The sequence below is a fragment of the Rosa chinensis genome, chromosome 2 (assembly GCF_002994745.2).
Source record: "Rosa chinensis cultivar Old Blush chromosome 2, RchiOBHm-V2, whole genome shotgun sequence".
NCBI lineage: Eukaryota > Viridiplantae > Streptophyta > Magnoliopsida > Rosales > Rosaceae > Rosa > Rosa chinensis.
Window position 1 is genome coordinate 72,153,667 of NC_037089.1, and position 22,477 is coordinate 72,176,143.

At 38.9% G+C, this 22,477-nt stretch overlaps 3 protein-coding genes across 3 annotated transcripts; 2 read left to right on the forward strand and 1 right to left on the reverse strand.

Annotated features, from left to right (window-relative positions):
- Nucleotides 1-142: 142 nt before the first annotated feature.
- LOC112190434 (chlorophyll a-b binding protein 8, chloroplastic) lies at nt 143-1,821 on the forward strand. The gene is made up of 3 exons (XM_024329865.2): nt 143-384; nt 484-545; nt 1,029-1,821. Exons 1-3 carry the CDS (start codon nt 232-234, stop codon nt 1,642-1,644), a joined length of 831 nt encoding a protein of 276 aa, XP_024185633.1. The 5' UTR covers nt 143-231; the 3' UTR covers nt 1,645-1,821.
- A 4,121-nt stretch (nt 1,822-5,942) lies between these two features.
- LOC112186554 (transmembrane 9 superfamily member 12) lies at nt 5,943-8,905 on the forward strand. Its single transcript, XM_024325004.2, has 2 exons — nt 5,943-6,179; nt 6,522-8,905. The coding sequence occupies exon 2, from the start codon at nt 6,595-6,597 to the stop codon at nt 8,566-8,568; it is 1,974 nt and encodes a 657-aa protein (XP_024180772.1). The 5' UTR covers nt 5,943-6,179; nt 6,522-6,594; the 3' UTR covers nt 8,569-8,905.
- Nucleotides 8,906-9,227: 322 nt separating this feature from the next.
- Nucleotides 9,228-10,752, reverse strand: LOC112184943 (myb family transcription factor APL). Its single transcript, XM_024323166.1, has 5 exons — nt 10,548-10,752; nt 10,370-10,446; nt 10,195-10,255; nt 9,815-9,906; nt 9,228-9,695 (listed from the first exon to the last, which is right to left on the reverse strand). Exons 1-5 carry the CDS (start codon nt 10,750-10,752, stop codon nt 9,228-9,230), a joined length of 903 nt encoding a protein of 300 aa, XP_024178934.1.
- Nucleotides 10,753-22,477: the final 11,725 nt, after the last annotated feature.

Genomic DNA, 22,477 nt, shown 5'->3' on the forward strand with positions numbered 1-22,477 from the left:
AATCTGAAACCCGGGGCAGCTCCAATGTCCACCAGGAGTTCAATCCCAACAGTGCCCAAAAATCTTGGTGCCCCCTGCCCCACGCTTTCTGTCCTCACCCTCGCTTATCACATTACTTGTACGAGTTTGGGGTACCTGTGGTTCATAAGCTCTCAGACTTTGATACTGATAAAACGTATACGAGTTTCACAGAAGAAGAAGAAGAAGAAGAGAGAGGCATAGAGAAAGAAAATGGCAGCACAAGCCCTAGTGTCGTCTTCGTCGTTAACCGCCTCGAAGGAGGTTGCGAGGAACCTGCTAGGAGGAAGATCAGCTCAGTCTCCATTTGGGGTGAGGAAATCAGCTTCCTTTGTTGTAAAGGCAGCCTCTACTCCCCCTGTTAAGGTACATCTATGCTTTGGCTATAAGCTTAATCATGTATATGGTGAGGTTATTGAGGAACTACTAAGCACTGAATGGTGTGTGGGGTTCTGAATGTTTCAGCAAGGAGCAGACAGACAGTTGTGGTTTGCATCAAAGCAGAGCCTTTCTTACTTGGATGGCAGGTGATTTACTAATCTGTGCTTCTGCTTTTCTATTCCATGATGCTACTGAAGAAACCCTAAACAGAACGAAGAACATGATAGCTAGAAATCAACTTTTGCAATGTTATGGTGGCCAAGAGTCCGATATACAAACTTGTTCTACCTATAAGCATCGACTACATGAATCATATATTCTCATATGCTAGTGTTTTCATCTTGTTATATGTTAAGTTGTCCGTTTATATTTAATAATCCGATATCACGAGGAAAGGAAAAAAAATCTTAAGTGTACAACGCATTACAGTCTCAATTAGTTAATAACTTGCAACTAATTGCAATTGATTAATTTGATTGTCCAGTTGCGAGTTATAAAATTGTCAATTTATAGTGTATGACGCATATAAATAACGTAACAACATAATATGTCATACTTTAGTAATGAAATTTTCTCTGAAATATTTCACTATTGTGAATTCACCGGCTAATAATTATGTGTAATTGTAGTCTTCCAGGTGACTATGGATTCGACCCATTGGGCCTCTCAGACCCAGAAGGCACCGGAGGGTTCATCGAACCAAGATGGTTAGCTTATGGTGAGGTCATCAATGGACGTTATGCCATGTTGGGTGCAATCGGTGCCATTGCACCCGAGATCTTGGGGAAACTTGGCCTGATTCCAGCTGAAACAGCTCTCCCTTGGTTCCAAACCGGTGTGATTCCCCCGGCCGGAACCTACAGCTATTGGGCCGACCCTTACACCCTATTCGTCTTCGAGCTTGCCTTAATGGGCTTTGCCGAGCACAGACGTTTCCAGGATTGGTACAACCCCGGATCCATGAGCAAGCAATACTTCTTGGGCCTTGAGAAGTACTTGGGAGGATCCGATAACCCAGCCTACCCTGGTGGGCCGTTATTTAACCCATTGGGCTTTGGAAAAGATGAGAAGTCACTGAACGAGTTGAAGCTCAAGGAGGTGAAGAACGGGAGGTTGGCTATGTTGGCAATCTTGGGCTACTTTATCCAAGCCCTTGTGACTGGAGTTGGGCCGTACCAAAACCTGTTGGACCATTTGGCTGACCCAGTGAACAACAACATCTTGACCAGCCTCAAGTTCCATTAATGAACAGAGTTGTACAATATTTGAGTGCTGCCCCTTTTGTTGTTTGGAAATTGAAATCTCTCTTCTCAAAACTCTTCTCCTCATTGTAAGATTATGTGAGAAACTTTGATGTTATATTATGTGAATCTGTAAGAAATGACATGTTAAAATAGTTAATTTAAGATTTTAGTTAAGCTACATCTTTTGCCAAACAAAATATAATTGGCATCATGAAATAGGTACGTAGAAGTAGAAAGCATAACATTAGCTACTTTTAACCCACTGATGACATATCCAATTTGGTGTAAATTTTCCAACCTTCATACTCCCCGAAAGTCCTTTCGATGTAGGAAACCACACTGTTGCAAACTAGTTAAACTACTTTAGACCACGATATCGTTGTTGACCACATTTTTTTTTAAGTGAAGAATGTTAGTAATTTTTTTTCACCAACCTTTCTCAAGTTTTAGCTTGAATAGTAAAGTAAGTTTTTGATGTGAAACTATACCAATAAAGAACCATATATGCAAGATTGCAAGAGATAAACTAAATTAGAAGTATAAATGTATCAAATAAACCTACAATTTACGGTAACAATATTTTTTGTTTGAACCGTGCATTGATTAACATATTCCGATGACCAGAAAAGGTCATCAAATAGCTAATTATTTTCATAGATCTTCAATGATAATACAGAGCATGAACTTACTTTCTGATTTGAGCTAAAACATAGGAAAGAGAAAATTGCTATATATATTTTTTTGTAACAATTTATTTATTTATTTGTATAACACATGCAATAAGATCCTCATCAAAACGATTAGCCTTGTATGTATAAATGTTCAAAAATAAAATATATTTTTCCTAACTTGTATGTTGTGGGGGGATGTACACATAACTCTTTCATCGCACCGACATCTTAACTACAATTATCTGAATGGATGACTAAGACCATCTCCAACAGATGGGTCTTTTGCCATCTGGACACCCAACGGGTATTTTTGACCGACCAAACCATTCTCCAACAGATGTGTTATTTACACGTGGATTTGACATCCACCTCTCCTCTGTCAAAAATGACAGAAACCATTGAAGCTGTCTTTTAATTTTTTATTGTTTCTTTCTCTCACTCTCTTTCCCTTTCACGGCTTTCTTCCTCTCCTCTCACCCAGAACTTCAAGCTTCCACTAAAAGATTACCCAGAACTTCAAGCTTCAATCTTCCTCTTCTCAAGATTCTTTTCTCTTCTTAGGATCATGGATCAAAAGAATTCAGCTTCATCTTCAGATGGTGCAGATGAGGAATTTTGGGATCTTGCCAATTCATCATCAGACGAAGACTTGATGAATCTGCAGATTGAAGCTCTACAAGAGAAGGGGAGAAGAAGACGCCGGGCTCAATTCCTGGTCACAAGCTGAATCTGACGGTGGGGATCATCCCGTCCTTGAATGTGGCAGCCGATCTGCTCGGGTTCTTCTTCGTCAAGTCTTGGATCGGGTTCTTGGCCCAATTTGGGTTTCAGGTGAAGCCCTTCACCAGGCAAGAGAACACTGTCATCCAAACTTGCGTCGTCACTTGCTATAGCCTCGCCTTTAGCTGTATAACCCTCAAATCATTAGCTCTTTTAAACTGTGTGTAATTAAATTTGGTTGCATCTTTTTAATACCGGAAAAAATTAAACTTGGGAAATTTTGATGACAGGGGGATTCGGTTCGTATTTGGTTGCAATGGATGAGAGAACATATAAACTCATCGGGGAGGATTACCCTGGTAACAGGGCAGAAGATGTTATTAATCCGAGCTTGTGGTGGATGACTGGTTTCCTCGCAAGGTAACTACTTCCGCTGTGGTTTGTTCAATCTTCCAACAATGTTTTGGGTGTTTCGTTCTTCTATGTTGTAGTTGTTGTGTTCCTATTAATTGCTTGTTAGCTTCCATGGTTTTACTTTTTGCAATGTCTTGTTAGCTTCCATGGTTCTACTTTTTGCAATGTCTTGTTAGCTTCCACTGAATATATATGTACTCTTTTTATTGCAGGAAGCAAGTGCAATGTCTTGGAAAGTATCTAAGCATGAGTTTAATTTGGAGCTGCTTTAAGTGGTTCTTCAGTGGTATTGGAGATTCATGTGGGTTTGACAACTTTCCTAGCCTTGAATTGACACTTTTTAAGAACACTTTTATGGTGAAGTTTGGTTCCTTCATTTTGTTGTGAGCAGCTGTTTGGTTGTTAACAGTCCGATTAGGTGAGAAATTACTCAAATTGCTTTCACTTCCAGCTGTTTGGTTGTGAGAAATTGAGTTGTTAGAATGTGAAATAAGATTTGTGTTCTGGCTTTCCATCCCATATATTACGGCAGGAATTATGCATATGAGTTAAATGCATTTTTTTGTTTTGATTTTTTAGATTTTGTGTTGTTTTCTGTTGTGCAGACTGATAAATGCTACTTGTGTTAATAAATGCAAAAGAGTTAATAGAGTTAGCTACCAAATGTAAATGAAATGTACTTAAGAGATATGGAAGCCTTTTGAGTGCTTTCTCTGTTCATAAAATGGAATAGTTTGTTGTTGTGCATTAAATAGGTTTCAGCTTTCTCTGTTAGCAAAATGGAAAATAAAGCTGTTTGGTTGTGCATTAAATCAGTTTCTATTGCTTTGTCTGTTAGCAAAATGGAAACGACAGTCCGATGTGATTTAAAGCATGTTTCTTTTACTTTCTCTGTGTGCAAAATGGATTCAATAGTTGTTGTGCATTAAATAGGTTTATATTGCTTAAGCTGTATGCAAAATGAAACAGAAAGTTGATGAAATGCAGTTTATTAACTTGATGGTAATAAAAGAATACATGTGTGTTCTGAAACTGCAGGTTGTGTTCTGAAACTGCAGATTGTGTTGCTTTCTCTGTGGCTATTTACTTTCAGTACAAGTTTGATGTCATTAGTAGATGCTGCTGGTTGCTATATGATTTTTTAGTTTGTATGAACAGGCTCCTTGAGTCTTGTAGTTGAGACTGCTTTTTAGTTCTCTAGCACATTTTGGATAGAGTGTGATATTTGGGAGATTGTTGTTTGGGTATTTCTTTCTGATTCTTTCAATTGTGTTGTATATGAAGATTTTGTTGGGTAGATTTGCCCAACTATTTGTGTAAGAATTTGACAGTAAAAGGAAACACAAGTCATGGATTCCAAATCCTTGATTTGTAATTTACAGTGCAAAATATATTTTTGATGTATCATCATTTTTTAGATTTATGAACAGGCTCCTTGAGCCCAAAATATATATAGCCTTGGTGTGACTTTCAGCTTGATATGCAGTATGGATTCATTTGTGACCATGTTTGATGATTGCTTGCTGGGTATTTGAATTTGTCTGGGATATTTTGTCTTTGATGAATTTGATGCTACTAATATGAAGAACGAATCATATGAAATAGTTTCCTACTTTCTGAAGCTCTACTGTTGTTTGAGTCTTTTTGCTCGTCTTTTCCTGTCTTCTGTGCTGCCAAGTTTGTGATGCTTCCTTCGCTTTGGTGTTTGATGGTGGCTTGCCATCGTATATTTGTATTGCTTGTATTTTTGGGATAATTGGGTGATATTTATGATGAAGAAGAAGAGCAGCAGAAACTAGCATTGGAACCATTTGCCTTGTATGGTCTTTGATTTACAAGATACAAAAAGAAAGAAAGGAAAACAACTCTTAAAATAGAATTTTATATGTTAAATAATATTCAAATTTGACATCTCCATTGGAGTTAAAACAAGTCTTCATGTTGCTATGTCAAATTTGCCACCTCATATGTCAAATTCAAATTTGACCAAAGCCAAATAACAAACCCATTGGAGATGCTCTAACAACTTAAGTTTTTGCCATAATGGTCATACAATATTCGTTGAAAACAATGGTTAGTATTGTGTCATAAAGCAAAAGAATAAAATTTCATGATGGACTATTTCTATCAATATTGCCAATTATATCAAGCACATTATGATAGTCAATTTTTAGATCTAATACCATAATCTCCTTCTCATAAATCATGATTTTGATGATAGAACTAATAAACACATTCCTAACAATTACTACAAGCACATCACAACAATGATATCAAAACAAACGTTAAGCACATAATAATATGGTAAAGCATCTCAATCCATTTACCATATATAAGCTCATTACTTTGATGATACGACTAATCCTAATCCCTAACCACCACAACTACATCATCACTTAACTCCCATCAAATCATAATCAATCCCTACTCTCACATCTCAAATTCTCAATCTCATTCACACACACACACACAAAAATAAAAAAATAAAAATGGTCCAAGTTCCAATCTCATGGGCTGCGGCCCAAACCCAAGGTCTGAGAATCAATTCATTTCGCGTGAGAACCCGAATAGAATAATCCCATCCTCCATTTCCACCATCCCTTATATTTTCACTACCACGATTCTACGAAGAAGAAGAAAGCAAGAAGAGTCGGTTCCTTCCTAAACCACAAGGCTTCTTTTCCAAGCAAACCCTCCTCCACCTCCGCTTCACCTTCTCAGATCCATCACGGTTCGTTTCCTCAATCCTTCACATCCTTCACGTCTTTGTTATTACTGCTTATTACTGTTTTATATGTTCGTTTCGATTTTCGTAGATCTGGAATTGAAATTCTTGGATCTGTGCGTGTGTTAGTTTTTGGTTTCGTTGCTAGCTGGATCTTATTGTGTGTGTGTGTGCTTGTTTCTGCTGTGTTGATTAGTGGATCTGGTGTGGTTGAGGAGCAGGATGTTAACCCTAAATTAGCTCAGTGTTGTAATTTGTTTAAAGAAAGTGGTTGTTTTGGTGTATTCCAGCTTAAATTATTGTTTCTTTTTTTTTGGCTGATGTTAGTTTGTTTGGATTTTGATGTAGACATATTGCTGGATGCGTTTTTAAGAGTAGGTGGTTAGATACAGTGGTGGGTGTTCTTTTTGTTTCGATTCAGATGGCTGTGTCGAAATCGAGAATGCCCGCGATCCGATTGCTGGGTTTGGTTCTGTTTGTGCATGTCTGTAATGGGTTTTATCTTCCTGGAAGCTACATGCATACGTATTCCCAAGGGGAACCAATCTTTACCAAAGTGAATTCCTTGACTTCTATTGAGACTGAGCTTCCCTTCAGCTACTATAGTCTGCCGTATTGCAAACCCAAAGATGGTATCAAGAAAATGGCGGAGAATCTTGGGGAACTTCTTATGGGAGATGAGATCGAGAGCTCTGCTTACCGATTCAGAATGAATGTTAACGAGACTGTTTACCTGTGTACTACACACGCTTTGAATGAGCATGAGGTGAAGCTGTTGAAGCAGAGGACCAGGGATCTGTATCAGGTCAATATGATCCTTGATAATTTGCCCGCCATGAGATATGCTTATCAAAATGGGGTGAAGATTCAGTGGACTGGGTTTCCTGTTGGTTACACACCAACCAACAGTAAAGATGATTACATCATCAACCACCTCAAGTTCAGGGTTTTGATTCATGAGTATGGAGGAAGTGGTGTGCAGATAATTGGTACTGGGGAAGAAGGCATGGGTGTCATTTCAGAAGCTGATAAGAAGAAGGCATCTGGGTATGAGATTGTTGGCTTTGAGGTTTACCCTTGTAGTGTTAAATACGACCCTGATACCATGAGTAAAAATGAGATGTATAAACCTATCTCACCTGTGAATTGTCCCTCAGACCTTGACAAGTCTCAAATCATAAGGGAGCAAGAGAGAGTATCATTCACTTATGAGGTTGAATTTGTGAAAAGTGATATAAGATGGCCATCAAGGTGGGATGCTTATTTGAAGATGGAGGGTGCCCGTGTGCACTGGTTCTCTATCCTCAATTCGTTAATGGTGATATTCTTCCTTGCTGGTATCGTTTTTGTCATATTCCTAAGGACCGTGAGGAGGGATTTAACAAGATATGAAGAACTGGACAAAGAAGCTCAAGCTCAGATGAATGAGGAGCTTTCTGGGTGGAAGCTTGTTGTGGGAGATGTGTTCAGAGAGCCAGATCACCCAAAGCTTCTTTGCGTGATGGTTGGTGATGGGGTTCAGATTACAGGAATGTCAGTTGTTACTATCGTTTTTGCAGCATTTGGCTTCATGTCACCTGCTTCACGAGGAATGCTACTGACAGGCATGATCATTCTATATCTTTTCCTTGGAATTATTGCTGGTTATGTTGCTGTCCGAATGTGGAGTACCATAAAGGGAACTTCAGAAGGGTGGAGATCCGTTTCCTGGTTTACAGCATGCTTCTTTCCTGGAATCGTCTTTGTTATTCTTACAATTCTGAATTTCATCCTATGGGGAAGCAATAGTACTGGTGCTATTCCTATTTCCTTGTATTTTGTTCTCTTTTCCCTCTGGTTCTGCATTTCAGTGCCACTCACTCTTCTTGGAGGATTCTTGGGGACACGAGCGGAGGCTATTCAATTTCCTGTTCGAACCAACCAGATTCCTAGAGAAATTCCTGCCCGCAAATATCCATCATGGCTTCTTGTTCTCGGTGCCGGGACACTTCCCTTTGGAACTCTCTTCATTGAACTATTCTTCATCCTTTCAAGCATCTGGCTAGGAAGGTTCTATTATGTCTTTGGTTTCCTGCTTATAGTGCTTCTATTGCTGGTGGTTGTTTGCGCTGAAGTTTCAGTGGTTCTCACATACATGCATCTCTGTGTGGAGGATTGGCGGTGGTGGTGGAAGGCTTTCTTTGCTTCGGGGTCAGTTGCCCTTTATGTGTTCCTGTACTCCATCAACTACCTGGTATTTGATCTGCAGAGTTTGAGTGGCCCTGTGTCGGCTACCCTTTACCTTGGTTATTCATTAATCATGGCAACTGCAATCATGTTGTCAACTGGCACCATCGGATTTCTCACGTCTTTCTACTTTGTTCATTACCTATTTTCATCTGTCAAGATCGATTAGAAGTGTTGGCTGGTATTTTTTATCACACAGTTGGAAATGAGTCTGCTATGTCGGAAGGAGTATTTTTGGTCAAGGTGATTGTGTTGCAGCATATCAAGAGTCATGAAGACTATATTTTCTGTATACTGCCTCGTGTGTAACAAGCCCAGCAGCAGCTTCTCCTTTTGCCTCACATATCACATTTTATTTCTTACCACACCCAGTGTTGCGCATCAATTTGAATTACGTACTTTAGTTTGTTCACGTTCTGCTAGAAAGTTGTAATATCACGGACCTTCAGTCCCTGTACTCTCCAATTTCATATCTGAAATGAAAGTAAATTTGATAATTCTTTGGATTCTCAACAGATTGATTTGTGATGATTAATTGTTTTATTTTTTATTTTTTGTTTTATCTTTGGTTGTTTAAATATGATGCACCTCACTCTCGTGATATTCAAATCAGTTGCGCTGCAATTTTGTTTTAATTAGAAAGCACCCCTTTGTTAATTATATCCATGTCTGCCAGAACAGCAGGGTTGCAATTTGACCAAGTCTATCTTCATTGAAAAATTGAAATTGCTGGCAACAAACAGTATTGTTACAATCCTACCCCAACAAGAAATCTGAAACTAGAAACTGAATAGCAAACAACAATAGGTCGGTTGACAAAATTGGGTTTCAAGACTCGTCACTTCCATTTTCAGCAGTATCCAGAATCAAATAAGTTTCTGCAGGGTCATCATCCAAAATCTCAACCTCGTTATTCCCATCTGTATCGAAAGTTGGGAAATCTTGCACGGATGAATTTCCTGAATGCCCAGCTGAGATCGGGTGGTCTCCGGTTGCAAAATAGGCTTCACACTCAGGCTGAAAGCTACCAAGTTGGTTTCCAAAACTACCAAGTTGGTTGTCAAAACTAGGCTGCATAATCTGAGTCATATGATATGCAGGGTATAGATCTAGATCCTTCTGATGTGGTATTGACCCCATACTTTCTAAACCAGCAGCATTTTGTCCAAACACACCTGCATAATCTGCTGCACAGCCTCCAAGAAATTGATGGGCAAGCTTTTCACATGCATTCTCTACTGCACGACTTAAATATCTGCTTTGGGCTTCTTTACGCAATTGCAAATGCTTCTTAACCTGCAAAATCATAAGCAAACTTGAAAGCTAGCCAATAAAAATTTGATTCTGGACATTAAAATTCTGAAGCCAATTCCATTCTCATCAACAAATGTTTCTTAATACTACTAACAACTTGCCTCATTTCGCAGACGAAGTTTCTCTTGAGCTTCCTTCCGGGCTTTCAGATCCTGACTCAGTTCACAAATCCTATATGTCGAATAGTCGTCAGCTGAGAGAATGTAAATGAAAATGCGAATGAAAACATTTAGATGAAATTAAGGGACAAATGATCATACTCATTCTCATGGGGTTGCAGCAAGCTCAAGGAAGGAGTACTAGTAGTACCACCGTTTTGCCCTTTCAAGACCTCTGAAACTGTGTTCTCTTTCATTTAGAGGCATTGAAAAATCTAGGGTTAGCTCAAACACAAAACTTTACTAACAAGTCACTGACAAGTTAGTTCAACCTTTATATTTATACCCATATGTCATTGTTCAGTAAGATCGATCGGTCATACCTGTTCTGGAACTACTCCCATCTCGCCACTCCTTCACTCCATACTTTCCAAGTCTGTACTTCTGCAATATATTTACACATCAAACACTATTATCAGTGACATTTCTGTTGCACAACTGAGATTTTTTTTCCTCTCTTTGTACATAAGATCAAGTAACGGATCAAAGTTAACAGACCTGGAGGTGGCTCTTCACGTGGAAAAGCGATAGTCCCTTAACATCCATTATTTGCATAATCGACTTTGGAGTTGCCTCTGCAAATTATGTAATGTGTGACATTAGATGACTGAAAAACAAGAGATATATATATCATATACATAACATATAGATATAGTGATGGACGAGTTATACTGACTATGAGGGCCACCAAGCTGATAGACAGCATCAACAAAACTGGCATGAAGGTCAGCACTCCACCTAAGCCGAGATTTGAGCTTATAACTAGAAGGAACGTAAGGAAGAGCTACTGGTTCAATCTGAGAACTACTGTGATCACTTGAGTTCTCTTCCTGTTCTTCTTCCTCCTCCTCTTCTTCACCCTCAACAACACCGCGATCCATATTCGGGGTCAGGGGTCCTTGAAATCCTTGTTCTTCCCCAAAACCAAACATCCTTGCTCCCTCCTGAGAGACCCAGAGAGAAGACACAAAGAAGAAAGCTAAGTGAATGAAAATGTGAAATGCACATGTACTATATACTCCCAACTACCAGATAAAGCCTGGCTGCTTTCTCTCCTCTCTCTGTCATATAGCACTAGTTTTTGAATACAGCCAAGTGAAGAAACCGAGGTCCTCTGTATTAGCTAAGCATGTAGTGCGTTGTAACTCAGAATTGGAGGTTTAATTTCTGTAATTTTGCGAGAGAAGAGATAGAAAGCACCAGCTAGCTTAGTTGTTCTAACTAGTGCATGAAGGGAAACGTGGAAGACTGGAAGCTTTTCTACTGGGTTAGTTGCTGGAAATTGTCTTTATCCTTCTCATAACTCCCAAGAAGTTAATATCACACTGCACTAAAACTCTATCTATTAATCACAGTCTGTTCTTAGCTAGGTTGACCTTCACGTTAGAGTAGCTCTAGCTAGCTTGGTTTTCAATTTGAAATCAGTATTATTCCTAACTGTCCCTAGTTGGTACACACATCAATGGACTCATTTCAACTTGTTGAATAGTATTTATTAACTCCTGTACGTGGTACATCTTCAATTCATTCATGCTAGAGTGATGGTAAAAGGGTTACCGAAGTCTTCAAGTTGGGATCAATAGTTGATCTTAGAGAGAGAAGTGTTTACTTGATCTTGATGAAGCTTCCATTCAGGGTACAATTTGTATATAGACATCTTAATTCACAAGAAAATTTAGAAAATTGCAAATTCTGTAATTTATATTAACCTTCATTCCGATATTTTCTTGTCCAACTCGTGTAAAATGTGGTGTGTGTGTGTGTGTAATAATTTGGTACGGTTTTGGAATGTAGATATTTTGAATGAAATGATTGGCCAAAACAGATGTCTGCTTAATTCAAAGAAATTTATGCAAAAGCGACAACAACAAAATTAGAAAATTGCAACTTTTGTAACTTATATTAACCTTCTTTCCGATCTTTTCTTGTTCAACTCGTGTAAAACGTGGTATGTGTGTGTGTATCATTCTGGTATGGTTTTGGAATGGAGATACTCTGAATCAAATGATTGGCCAAAACGGATGTCTGTTTAATCCAAATAAATTTAAGTGGAAGCGACAACAAGAAAATTTAGAAAGTTGCAACTTCTGTAACTTATATTAACCATCTTTCCGATCTTTTCTTGTCCAACTCATGTACAGTTTTGAAATAGAGATATTCTGAATCAAATGATTGGCCAAAACGGATGTCTGCTTAATCCAAAGAAGTTTATGCGAAAGCGACAACAACGTTATAAACTTTCATCAAAGAATGTACCAAACGTAATGGTAAATGACAAGTATATAACAAAGACAACAACGTTATAGAACTCGATGAGAGATTGAATCGGAACTTATGTAGCACGTACAATACATGTACACAGCAACAACAACACTCAATGAGAGAATGCCTTGAATTTATGTGGCACATGACATTTATATAATAATGACTACAACGTTATGCAACTCAATTGGAGAATAAACTGAATTTATGTGGCACATGGTAGATATTTGAACTAAAAATAGGACATTAAAATGAAGACTAATTGAGAACTTTTTTGTGAGGCTCACTTTTCGTTCAGATTTTCGCAAATCAATCGTTAGATGTTTAGATATTTATGTGTAGATAATTTATGCAATTCTTCAACCAAATTAAAAATCGTTAAGGCATTCATAATCGCGAGTCGTGATTTATCAGTTACGAACATGAACTGTTCATGTTTGACAGATTTGGTTTGTCTATTGATTTGATCTAGGTCAGTACTTTTACGATAGCAATTTGAAAGAAAATTTTCAAAAGTGTTCTACTCATGCATACATAAATATTTAACAGAATATAATCTAAAAGTGGGTCTCCAAAACTATTAATTGGAAAGTCGTTAGTTAGGCCTTAATGGAAGGCTTCCTGGTACGAACATAGTTACAACAAAGTGATCATTTTCCGCATATTGATATTTCTAATATATATATATATATATATATATATATATATAATTTTTTTGTGGCACATGGCACATACATAGTGACAAATGAACTGAATTTATAATGTTATTATATATATACATAATAATGACAAATGGACTGAATTTATGTGGCACATGGCACATACATAGTAACAACAACAAGATGATCATTATTTGCAAATTGCTGTTTCTAAATTACTTTTATGTGTGTGTGAGTGTGTCTATATATATATATATATATATATATTAATTGGGGAAATGATCATTTACCCGATTTTAGGCTAAAAATTATCCACTTGCTCCACCAACTGTTTTTTAACCTCATTTACCCAAAACACTCTAAGGGATTATTTCCCCTTTACCCAATTAATTCTTTTTTCTTTTTTTTTTGAGACTTTTTTTCCATCTCCTTCTTTCTCACTTAGAGAGAGAAGTCACCTTCCACCTTGCTGTGCTCCGGTGACCAGTGGCTGGCGCGGTCTCCGGCAAGTGGCAACCGGACTCCGGCGAACGGTGACCGGATTCCGGCGACCAATTACCGGATTCCGGAAACCGGTAACTGAAATCCGGTGACCGATGACTGGAATCCGGAATCCGGCTATTATTGCCCCCCAGTAATCATATTACTGCCTCCCAGTAATCATATTATTGCCTCCCAAAAATCATATTATTGTCGTCCAGTAAATTGTATGAACTCCCAAAACCAAAATGAATACACTACAGGCACAATTGATCAATTTATAATCATATTATTGGCTCCCAATAATTATATTAGTGCCTTCCAATAATCATATTATTGCCCCCCAATACAAAGTCCAATGTCTCTACTGCCTCCCAATAGACCACCAAAAATGCACCATTTTGTAGGATTCACAGATAATTTGACTTTAATACACTGAAAACAACATGTAACTTATCAAAGCACCACACTATAGTGATCCATATCCCTCGTATCAAAGTCTACTGGGGGCCAATAATGTGTCTACTGCCCCCCAGTAGACCATTAAACAAACCCCACAGTTACATTGCAATCTCAGGATACCGGAAAAAAAAAAAAAAAACCATAACCACAACATAGGCCCAAAGCCAGAGTCCAAAGCTCAAAGGTAGGAGACCCAAACTCTAAACTCTAGATGCAGTCCCACCAAGCCTGCTCGACTCCTGTAGCCCTAAGACCATCCACGCCGGAAAACCGTCGCTGCCAGAATCCTCCATCAACAGAATCGTAGCTTGGCTGCCAGCGCTCAAATCAGCACCCTTAATAGCCGTCCTTGTGAAATCCAAAGCCTTCTTCACCGCGGCTCTTAGCTTGAAGCCGCGCACAGCTTCAACGCTCAACCCATTAGACCCATGGTAGTCCGCTCCTGGCCCGTCGCCGAGTTCCCAACCAGCATCTGCTCCACTGTGGCAAACCCCCCTTCAAGAAGAGGAAGGAAAGGAGGAGGAGGCCGAGTCTAACCCATGACCCCAGAAGGGGATGATGTCAGAACTGGGATTATTCATATTATTGCCACAACGGTGTCAAAGCCCCGACCGGACCAGAACTGTGACTGCCGCGTGGAGCTTCGGATGACGACCGCGGCGGAACATCAAATGTTTTCTTCTCGTGGCAGCGGTGCTTGCAATCGGAGATGTAGTCGAACAGGGGAGGGAAGAGAGAGAGAGTCTGAGAGAGAGAGACATATCAGTGTCATTTATAAATTAAAATGAGGGCAATACTGTTAAATACTGTTTGATTGGGTAAATGGGGTTAAAAAAACTCTTGGTGGAGTAAGTGGGCAATTTTTGGGCTAAAATTGGGTAAGTGGTCACGGCCCCTATAAATATATGGTTTTCATTACAGAACTCAATGATAGAATAAGAATACAATCCTCTCCAGAAGAAGAGGGAATGGAAGAACACAATGGTTCTGTCTCAATGGTGAATATATGGCGCTAGATATAAAGAGGATAAGAAGGATTAATGCGTAATAATTTCCGACAATGAGGGAAGGGATGGTGATCTAGACTCTACATAACTCAGATATCAACAACACATTTCTAGAGAAAGGATCATCAAGAATATGAACCTGAATAAGTCTTACAAATTTACTTATATTACTAGATACAAGGTCACCTTTCAGGGTTTCTGCAATTTCTCCTTCGATGCTCTGTCCTTATCCTTTGGGTTGCTTGGGTGAGTGTTTGGAGAGCAAATTGGCCAGGTTTTGACAAACCTCTGACTAATAGGTGTCTCTTATCTAAATGGAATGCGCCTCACTCGCCTTCCCAATTTGGGGGTTAGGGTTTCTGTAATTTCTCCTTTGATGCTCTGCCCTTATCCTCTGGGTTGCCTGGGTGAGTGTTTGGAGAGAATATTGGCCAGGTTTTGACAAACCTCTGACCGATAGGTGTCTCCTATCTTTCGACTTCCGTTCGATGACTCCCCATGTTGGTGTTCGTCATTTGGGAACTGATCTTTTCGGCGATTTCCATCATTTTGCCCCTACAATCCTCTGTTATGAGAAGTTGATCATTCCCAAGATAAAGCTTTCTTCTTGGTTGCCGCATAGCCGTTTGATTACTTTGCTTTCTCACCACGTTCATAATCGTGCGATTCACTCTGCCCTGTGGGTTCTAGCCTCTCCAATTTTCAAGTTAACAGATTTACAGGGAGATCTCTTTAACCTTTCGAATGCCTTCCTTGTTTTTCCCAGTTGGGCGTCTATTGATTATACTTGCATTGTTATTGGTTTATCTGTTGCATGCTCGTTTCATTCCAACTTCTGGAGCAATTTTCTTTTGCGTGATTTTGTGATAGATTTATATCTCCAAGATGTTTTGCTTCATGATTTCTTTTCTCAGGGCTATAGCTGGGGAACCAAGAAACCTAAGATTATCTTGCGTGATTTTATTGTTTATGACTTTTTGTATGCCCCAAGCACTTCGACTAGTATTTATACTAGATCTTTTAAGGACTTCACTCACACAACTTATTTTCTCTCACGAACAATCTCTACTTCAAGCACCATGGCTTACAGTCCCAATTCCCAGGCTCATGTTTCTAGCCCTAGAAGACTTCCCCAAAATAGGACATACCCTCCCCTTCCCCGAAACACTGATTTCGATCCTATCTAGGTTAACATTGGGGATGAGTCCTATGATGTTGATCGTTTTGCTGCCCAGATAGATTTCCCCCCCCCCCCCAGAGGGTGTCTTCTCTCGTTTCTCTAAGTTTTGCCTGGTTGGTAAAATTTTTGGGAAACAACTTTCTCCAGAGACTATTTTTGATAGGTGTTCTGAACTCTGGGCTAATCTGCAAGGTTCAATAACCATGAACCGGTTGGCCAATAACTAGTTTAGCTTTGAGTTCTCTATTGAGGAGGATGTAGAGTTCATTCTTTTTAGGAGGCCTTGGTTCATCCGTAGTCAGCTATTTTGCCTCCAAAGATGGACTCCAACTTTTGATCCTACCCTAGCTTGCATTGGTAATTAAGATCATAGTCTGGACACGCCTTCCTAATCTGCCAAGGCACCAAGAGCCTGGAATGACAAGTTCACAGGTTATCTCCCTGCCTTGAACTTTAAGCCATCACATTCTGATCCTAGTTTATTTGTCAAGCAAGAGGGGGATGATGTTGTTATTCTACTACTTTATGTAGATGACATTATCATCACAGGGTCTAATGCTGATTTGATTCAAGCTGTTATCTTGGATCTCAGTGAGGTTTTTGATATGAAGGATATGGGAGGATTGACATATTTCTTGGGACTACAGATATCTTACCAATCTAATGGCATTTTCATTAGTAAAAAAAAGTATGCTTCAGACCTCATCTCTAAAGCTGGTATGACATCGTGTAATGCTTCTCCTACACCGCAATTACCTCACTCTCAATTGCTTGAAAATGAAGGTGAGTTACTTCCAGATCCTTCACTATATAGGAGTCTTGTTAGTGTTTTACAATATTTAACCTTTACAAGACCAGATATATCATTTGCTGTTAATCATGCATGTCAATTTCTGCATGCTCCTACCGAGTTACATTTGGCCTCTGTTAAAAGAATAATCAGATATCTGCAAGGAACTTTGGATGTTGGTTTGTCATACACTAGAGGAAACACTGAGATTACTGCATATAGTGATTCAGATTGGGGAGGTGATCCAAATACAAAAAGGTCCACTACTGGATTCATAGTTTTCCTTGGTAAAAACCCAGTTTCTTGGTGTGCAAAGAAGCAAACTGCTGTATCAAGAAGTTCTACGGAGGCAGAATACCGGGCCCTTGCTAATACAGCAGCTGAGATTAGTTGGATACAACAGGTTATGTGTGATTTACATGCTTTTATTCCATCTCCTCCACTGATCCATTGTGATAACATGTCTTCCATTGCCTTGGGATCTAATGCTGTTTTTCATTCAAAAATCAAAAGCCTGGAAACTGATTATCACTTTGTTAGAGAAAGGGTTCAGAAAGGTGGACTTGAGTTACGATACATCCCAACCAAGGAACAAACTGCAGATATTATGACAAAGGGACTTCATGGTCCTCAGTTCAACTCTCACTTTGGCAAACTCAGACTGGGAAAACCCAGCTGCGTTTGAGGGGAGATGTTGAGAGTCAATACTATAACTTAGCAAGGTTCGTTTACCAAGTTTTCTCATCAGATTGCAATGCCACGTGTCACAAATCTGGAGGTTCAGTTAGCAAGGTTGTTAGAAGAAATGTGTAGCTAATCTGGCTTGAGAGATATATAAGGCTCTCTCAAATTCCTGGTCAGGCATCTTGGTCAATTTGTGATGGCAGATGACAATACCATCAAAGGTAAGAAGACCATGTTCGCTAGGATTCTTGTTGAGCTAGATCTGCGCTATCCTCTGAAGCGGACTGTCCTAGTAAATAATGGGAATGAACCTCCCTCTACAGTGCTAGTGTCGTATGAGGTGATATTTGAAGTGTGCTTTCGGTGTGGACAACATTGTACCAGATTCCATTCTTGTCCAAACAGGGTGGTGAATGACAACTTCTTCATGGTGGAGCGGTTCGATAAGGAGCATGTTGTTTACCCTCCTGAAATGGCAGATAATGAGTACATTAAACCTCTCGCTGATGATATCTCTATTATTTTCCCTTAGCCTCTAGTGTCAAACCAATTCCCCATGCCTTATGAAATCCCCTCTGAGAATCAAGATGATGGCTCTTGGAAAATTGTTTCCAGAAAAGGAAAGGGAAAGGATGCTAGGTTCTTAAAGATGGGTTCACTTCCCCACAAGTCGGCAAGTTTCAGCATCTGAAACAATGCTCTTGTTATCTCAGGTCGTTCTTTTAAGGATGCAGCTGCTAGGAGTGATGGACGCCTTGCTATCCCGACAAAAAAGAAGGAAATAATTGTGCTCTCTGATTCATCGCAGGAGGTGGATCAATACTTGGATGCTGAGGAAGCACCTAAGCAGAGAGAGATTAAAGCCATGTTAGCTGTTAAGGATTCAACTATGAATCCCATTACTAATGTTCCTAGCCCTAGTACTTCTTTGTTTCCTGGCCCTAAGAAAAGAAGTAGGCAATTTTGGTAGAAATGATGGAAATGAGTGACAGTAAGAGCCTAGGTTCTATGATCCCTACCGACAAAGTTGTTAATGAGATTGCTAAGCTGGAATAGACAGGGTAGTTCCTGGTCGGGTTTTCTAACCCAAGTTCAACACCTTGTTGTTGGCTTGCGGTTAGATGTTTTGTTTATCCTAGATACTAGGATGCCTGATAGTAATCAGGCTAATAAAATCGTTTCTTTTCTTTCTGGTTATTTTTCTGACTATGCTTTTGTTCCTTTTGCTGGGCAATCTAGTGGTCTTCTTTTACTTTGGAATACTGCTACTGTTCATTTAAATGTTATCCATTCTCACCCCAGATTTTTACACTGCAAAATCACTGACCCTATTTCTGATATTTCTTGGATTACTACTTTCTTGTATGCTTATCCTCATAAGCCCCTACAAGCAAGTCTCTGGAATGAAATAAAGAACTTGAATATTGATGATAATACTCCCTGGAATTTGATTGGTGATTTTAACAACATTGTCTCCCTGGCTGAAAAAATTGGGGGTTGTTCCCCTTTTAACTTGTATATGCATAATTTTATTACTTTCTTAAATGACATTCATATGACTACCATCCCTGCGGAAGGAATTCCTTTTACTTGGACTAATAAGCATAAGGACCACACGGTGATTTTTGAGAGATTGGATAGAGTTGTTGCTAACTCGTTTTGGTTGAATTTGTTCCCTAATTCCACTGTTGAGAATTTACCTATTGTTGGGTCTGATCATAGCCCCATTCTGTTAACTACTTTGCCTTCAAGAAGAATTCAAAAAGCTTCTTTCAAGCTAGAAGCCATTTGGATGAATCATCCTGATTTTTCTCATATTGTTAGAAATTTTTGGACCCAAATCCATGACTCTAACCCTAAAAAAAAAACTTTTTTTTTTTGACTATTTCTGGAGCTTTTGCTCACCACCTTTCTTTATGGAAAAGAGAGGTTTTTGGAAATATTTTTGCTAAACTCAATACCCTTCAAAAGGATCTTCTTTTCTATCAAAATCAGCTTCCCCAGTCTTTGTTCCTACATGATTAAGTTTTGGAACCGTCAGAGAACATCCTTGAGATCCAAAGAAAGGAGGAGCTTTTTTGGGCTCAACGGGCCAAGGCTAATTGGCTTACTCTTGGGGATAAAAACACTAGGATTTTTCAGACTCAAGCTACGATTAGAAAGAAAAATAATAGAATTAGTAAAATAAAAATGATATTCGCTTTTGGTTGTTTGATCAAGCTGACATCAGGGACTATTTTTTGCAGGACTTTATGAATAGGTTCAGGAGCCGTGGACTTCCTGATGGAAACGCGTTGTCAGATTTTATTGGCATTATAGACCCTATAATTCTAAGGCTGATAACAATCTATTACTTCAAACGGTTACTATTGATGAGATTCATTGTGCTGTTCACTCAATTGGTGGCCTAAAAGCTCCTGGACCTGATGGTTTAAATGCTTTATTTTTTTCAGAAACATTGGGAAGTCATAAAGGGAAGTCTCTCAAATTTAGTTTTCAATTTTTTTACAAATGTTTCTTCCTTAAGGTATTTCAATCATACTAATATAGCTTTAATCCCTAAAGTAGATTCTCCTGAACTTGTTTCTCATTTTAGACCTATCAGTCTTTGCAATGTAGCCTATAAGGTTATTTCGAAAATCCTTGTTTCTAGAATTAAACCTCTTTTGAAAAAATGTATCTCTTAGAACCAAGGTGCTTTTGCTCCTGGGAGATCAATTGTTGACAACATCCTTATAGGTCATGAACTCTTTTCCAGTTTTAATAAGTCTAAGGCTAGACAAGGTGCTATGGCCTTAAAGCTGGTTCTTGAAAAAGCATACGACTATCTGGACTGGAATTATGTCCAAAAAGTTCTGTCCAAATTTGGTTTTAGCCCTCGTTGGATTTCCCTAATCATGGAATGCATTTCGTCAGTTTCATTTTCTCTTTTAATTAATGGCAATCAGGAAGGTAATTTTTCCCCTTCTAGGAGAATTCATCAAGGGGATCCTTTATCCCCCTACTTGTTCATTTTATGTATGGAACCTTTGAGCAGACATTTGAATCAGTCTACTATTCATTCTAAAAATCATGTTGGCCTGTTATCTTCCCCTAAAGGGATCAGAGTTTCAAATCTTATGTTTGCTGACGATTGTTTAATTTTTGGCAGGGCTTCTCCTACAGAAGCTAGGAATATAGCGGCTATCCTTCGCAATTTTGCAAATGTGTCAGGCCAAAAGATTAATTTTGTTAAATCCTCTATTTATTTTTCTACTAAAACCCCTTCCAATGTCAAAGTGAATATTTATGCTATTCTTGGGATAAACCATAGATGTTCTATTGGCAGATACTTAGGAATTCAAAATATAGTTTTTTGGAAGGACCCAATGAATGCTAAAGAGCTTCTTATTAGAATTTTCAAGAAGCTTAGTGGCTGGCAAAACAACACTTTGTCTAGAGCTGGAAAACTTACTTTGATTAAATCAAATTTATCCAGTATACCTAACCATATTATGTCTTGTTTCAGGTGTCCTCCCAAGGTGACTAAATCCATTGACAAAGAAATGAGGAACTCTTTTTGGGGAAATGACTCGAGCAGTCCCCCTGTTACTTGGAATCAAGTTTGTTTACCTAAGAATCAGGGTGGTCTCGGTGTTAGGCCCTCTGTTTTTTTTAATAATGTAGCTTTAGCTAAACTTGGTTGGAAGCTCTTAACTGATGAAGATAACTGGTGGGTTCAGGTGGTGAGGAATAAATATTTAAGAAAGCATTCTTCTTCTTTTTTTATCTTAAGAAATAGGCTAATCATTCGATGGCCTAGAAGGACATTCTTGATTCCCGTGAGCTTATCCTCCAGGGAATGAGATGGATAATTGGTTCTGGTAAGGATGTTAAGTTTTGGACCTTTAACTGGGTTTTTGACTTTCCTTTATTTAATCTTTTGGATGATGTTGCTAAGGCTGTTATTGATTTAAATGAATCTGTTAGTGACTATATCACTTTTGGGAACTAGAATGTTCAAAAATTGGCTTTTGTTTTGGATCAGCATATTATTGACCATATTGTTGGCATTCCTATTCCGGTTTCAGAGTTGAAAGACCCCTTTGTTTGGGGTCCTGCAACAAATGGATCTTTCTCCATTAAATCAGCTACTTGTCTCCAATGCAATTCTAATTCTCATAGTCAGAGTTCTATTCTGAACAAAATGTGGAAGCTTAACCTTCCCCCGAAAGTTAAAATTTTTGCTTGGTTGTTTTTTAGGGGAAGACTAAAAACCAGGGCTTACATTGCTCATTATAATCATGCTGTGGAATCTTCTTGTGCTTTTTGTGGAACAGGTTTGGAAGACTGCAACCATCTTTTCCATTCTTGTTCTTTTGCTAGTCAAATCTGGAGTTTGGTGCCCAAGTTACCTTCTCCTACAAGATTTTCCAATCTCTCAGACTGGATTTTACATTTGTTCGATAAAGAGTCTTGTACCACTATTAAAGATTGTATTTTGTTGTGCTGGCAAATTTGAGGGGCAAGGAACAACTTCATTTTCAACAATTCTCTTGCTTCCCCAAATAGCATCACTCTTTCAGCTGCCTCAGTTGGCTACAACTACAGAAGAAACAATTAGCCTGCTTCAAAGACGGCTTCTTCTTCAGCCATTCCTATTATGTGGAAGCCTCCTCCTGTTAGTTTCTTTAAACTAAACTTTGATGGTTCCGTTAAAGCTCATGGCTGGGCTGCTGCGGGATTCATTATCAGGGACTCTAATGGTAGGCCTATCCTGGCGGGTGCCCGTACGCTTGGTGCCACGTCAGTTCTTATTGCAGAAGGTTCTTCTCTCAAATATGGCCTTTTCCAGGCCTTCGTCATAACATCACAAAAATTCAGGTGGAAGGTGACTCGCTTCTTATTATCAACTGCGTTAATAAAGTTTGTGCCACTCCTTGGAGAATCAGATCCTTGATCGCCGACATTACCTGCCTTGCTGCAAAATTTGAGGCTGTTTCCTTCTCTCATGTTTTTCGTCAGGCCAATTTCGTTGCGGATCTTATCACCTCAATGGGTCATGATCTTTCCAATCCCAAGATTTGGTTCAATTCCATTCCG

What these genes read in the sequence shown, in the direction of transcription:
- LOC112190434 (XM_024329865.2), top strand. Translation starts at nt 232, where the DNA reads ATGGCAGCACAAGCCCTAGTGTCGTCTTCGTCGTTAACCGCCTCGAAG. An exon ending in CCTCTACTCCCCCTGTTAAG is followed by an intron (nt 385 to 483) that starts GTACATCTATGC and finishes TGAATGTTTCAG; the next exon opens with CAAGGAGCAGACAGACAGTT. An exon ending in CTTTCTTACTTGGATGGCAG is followed by an intron (nt 546 to 1,028) that starts GTGATTTACTAA and finishes GTGTAATTGTAG; the next exon opens with TCTTCCAGGTGACTATGGAT.
- LOC112186554 (XM_024325004.2), top strand. Translation starts at nt 6,595, where the DNA reads ATGGCTGTGTCGAAATCGAGAATGCCCGCGATCCGATTGCTGGGTTTG.
- LOC112184943 (XM_024323166.1), bottom strand. Translation starts at nt 10,752, where the DNA reads ATGGATCGCGGTGTTGTTGAGGGTGAAGAAGAGGAGGAGGAAGAAGAA. An exon ending in ACGTGAAGAGCCACCTCCAG is followed by an intron (nt 10,256 to 10,369) that starts GTCTGTTAACTT and finishes AATATATTGCAG; the next exon opens with AAGTACAGACTTGGAAAGTA. An exon ending in AACTTCGTCTGCGAAATGAG is followed by an intron (nt 9,696 to 9,814) that starts GCAAGTTGTTAG and finishes ATGATTTTGCAG; the next exon opens with GTTAAGAAGCATTTGCAATT.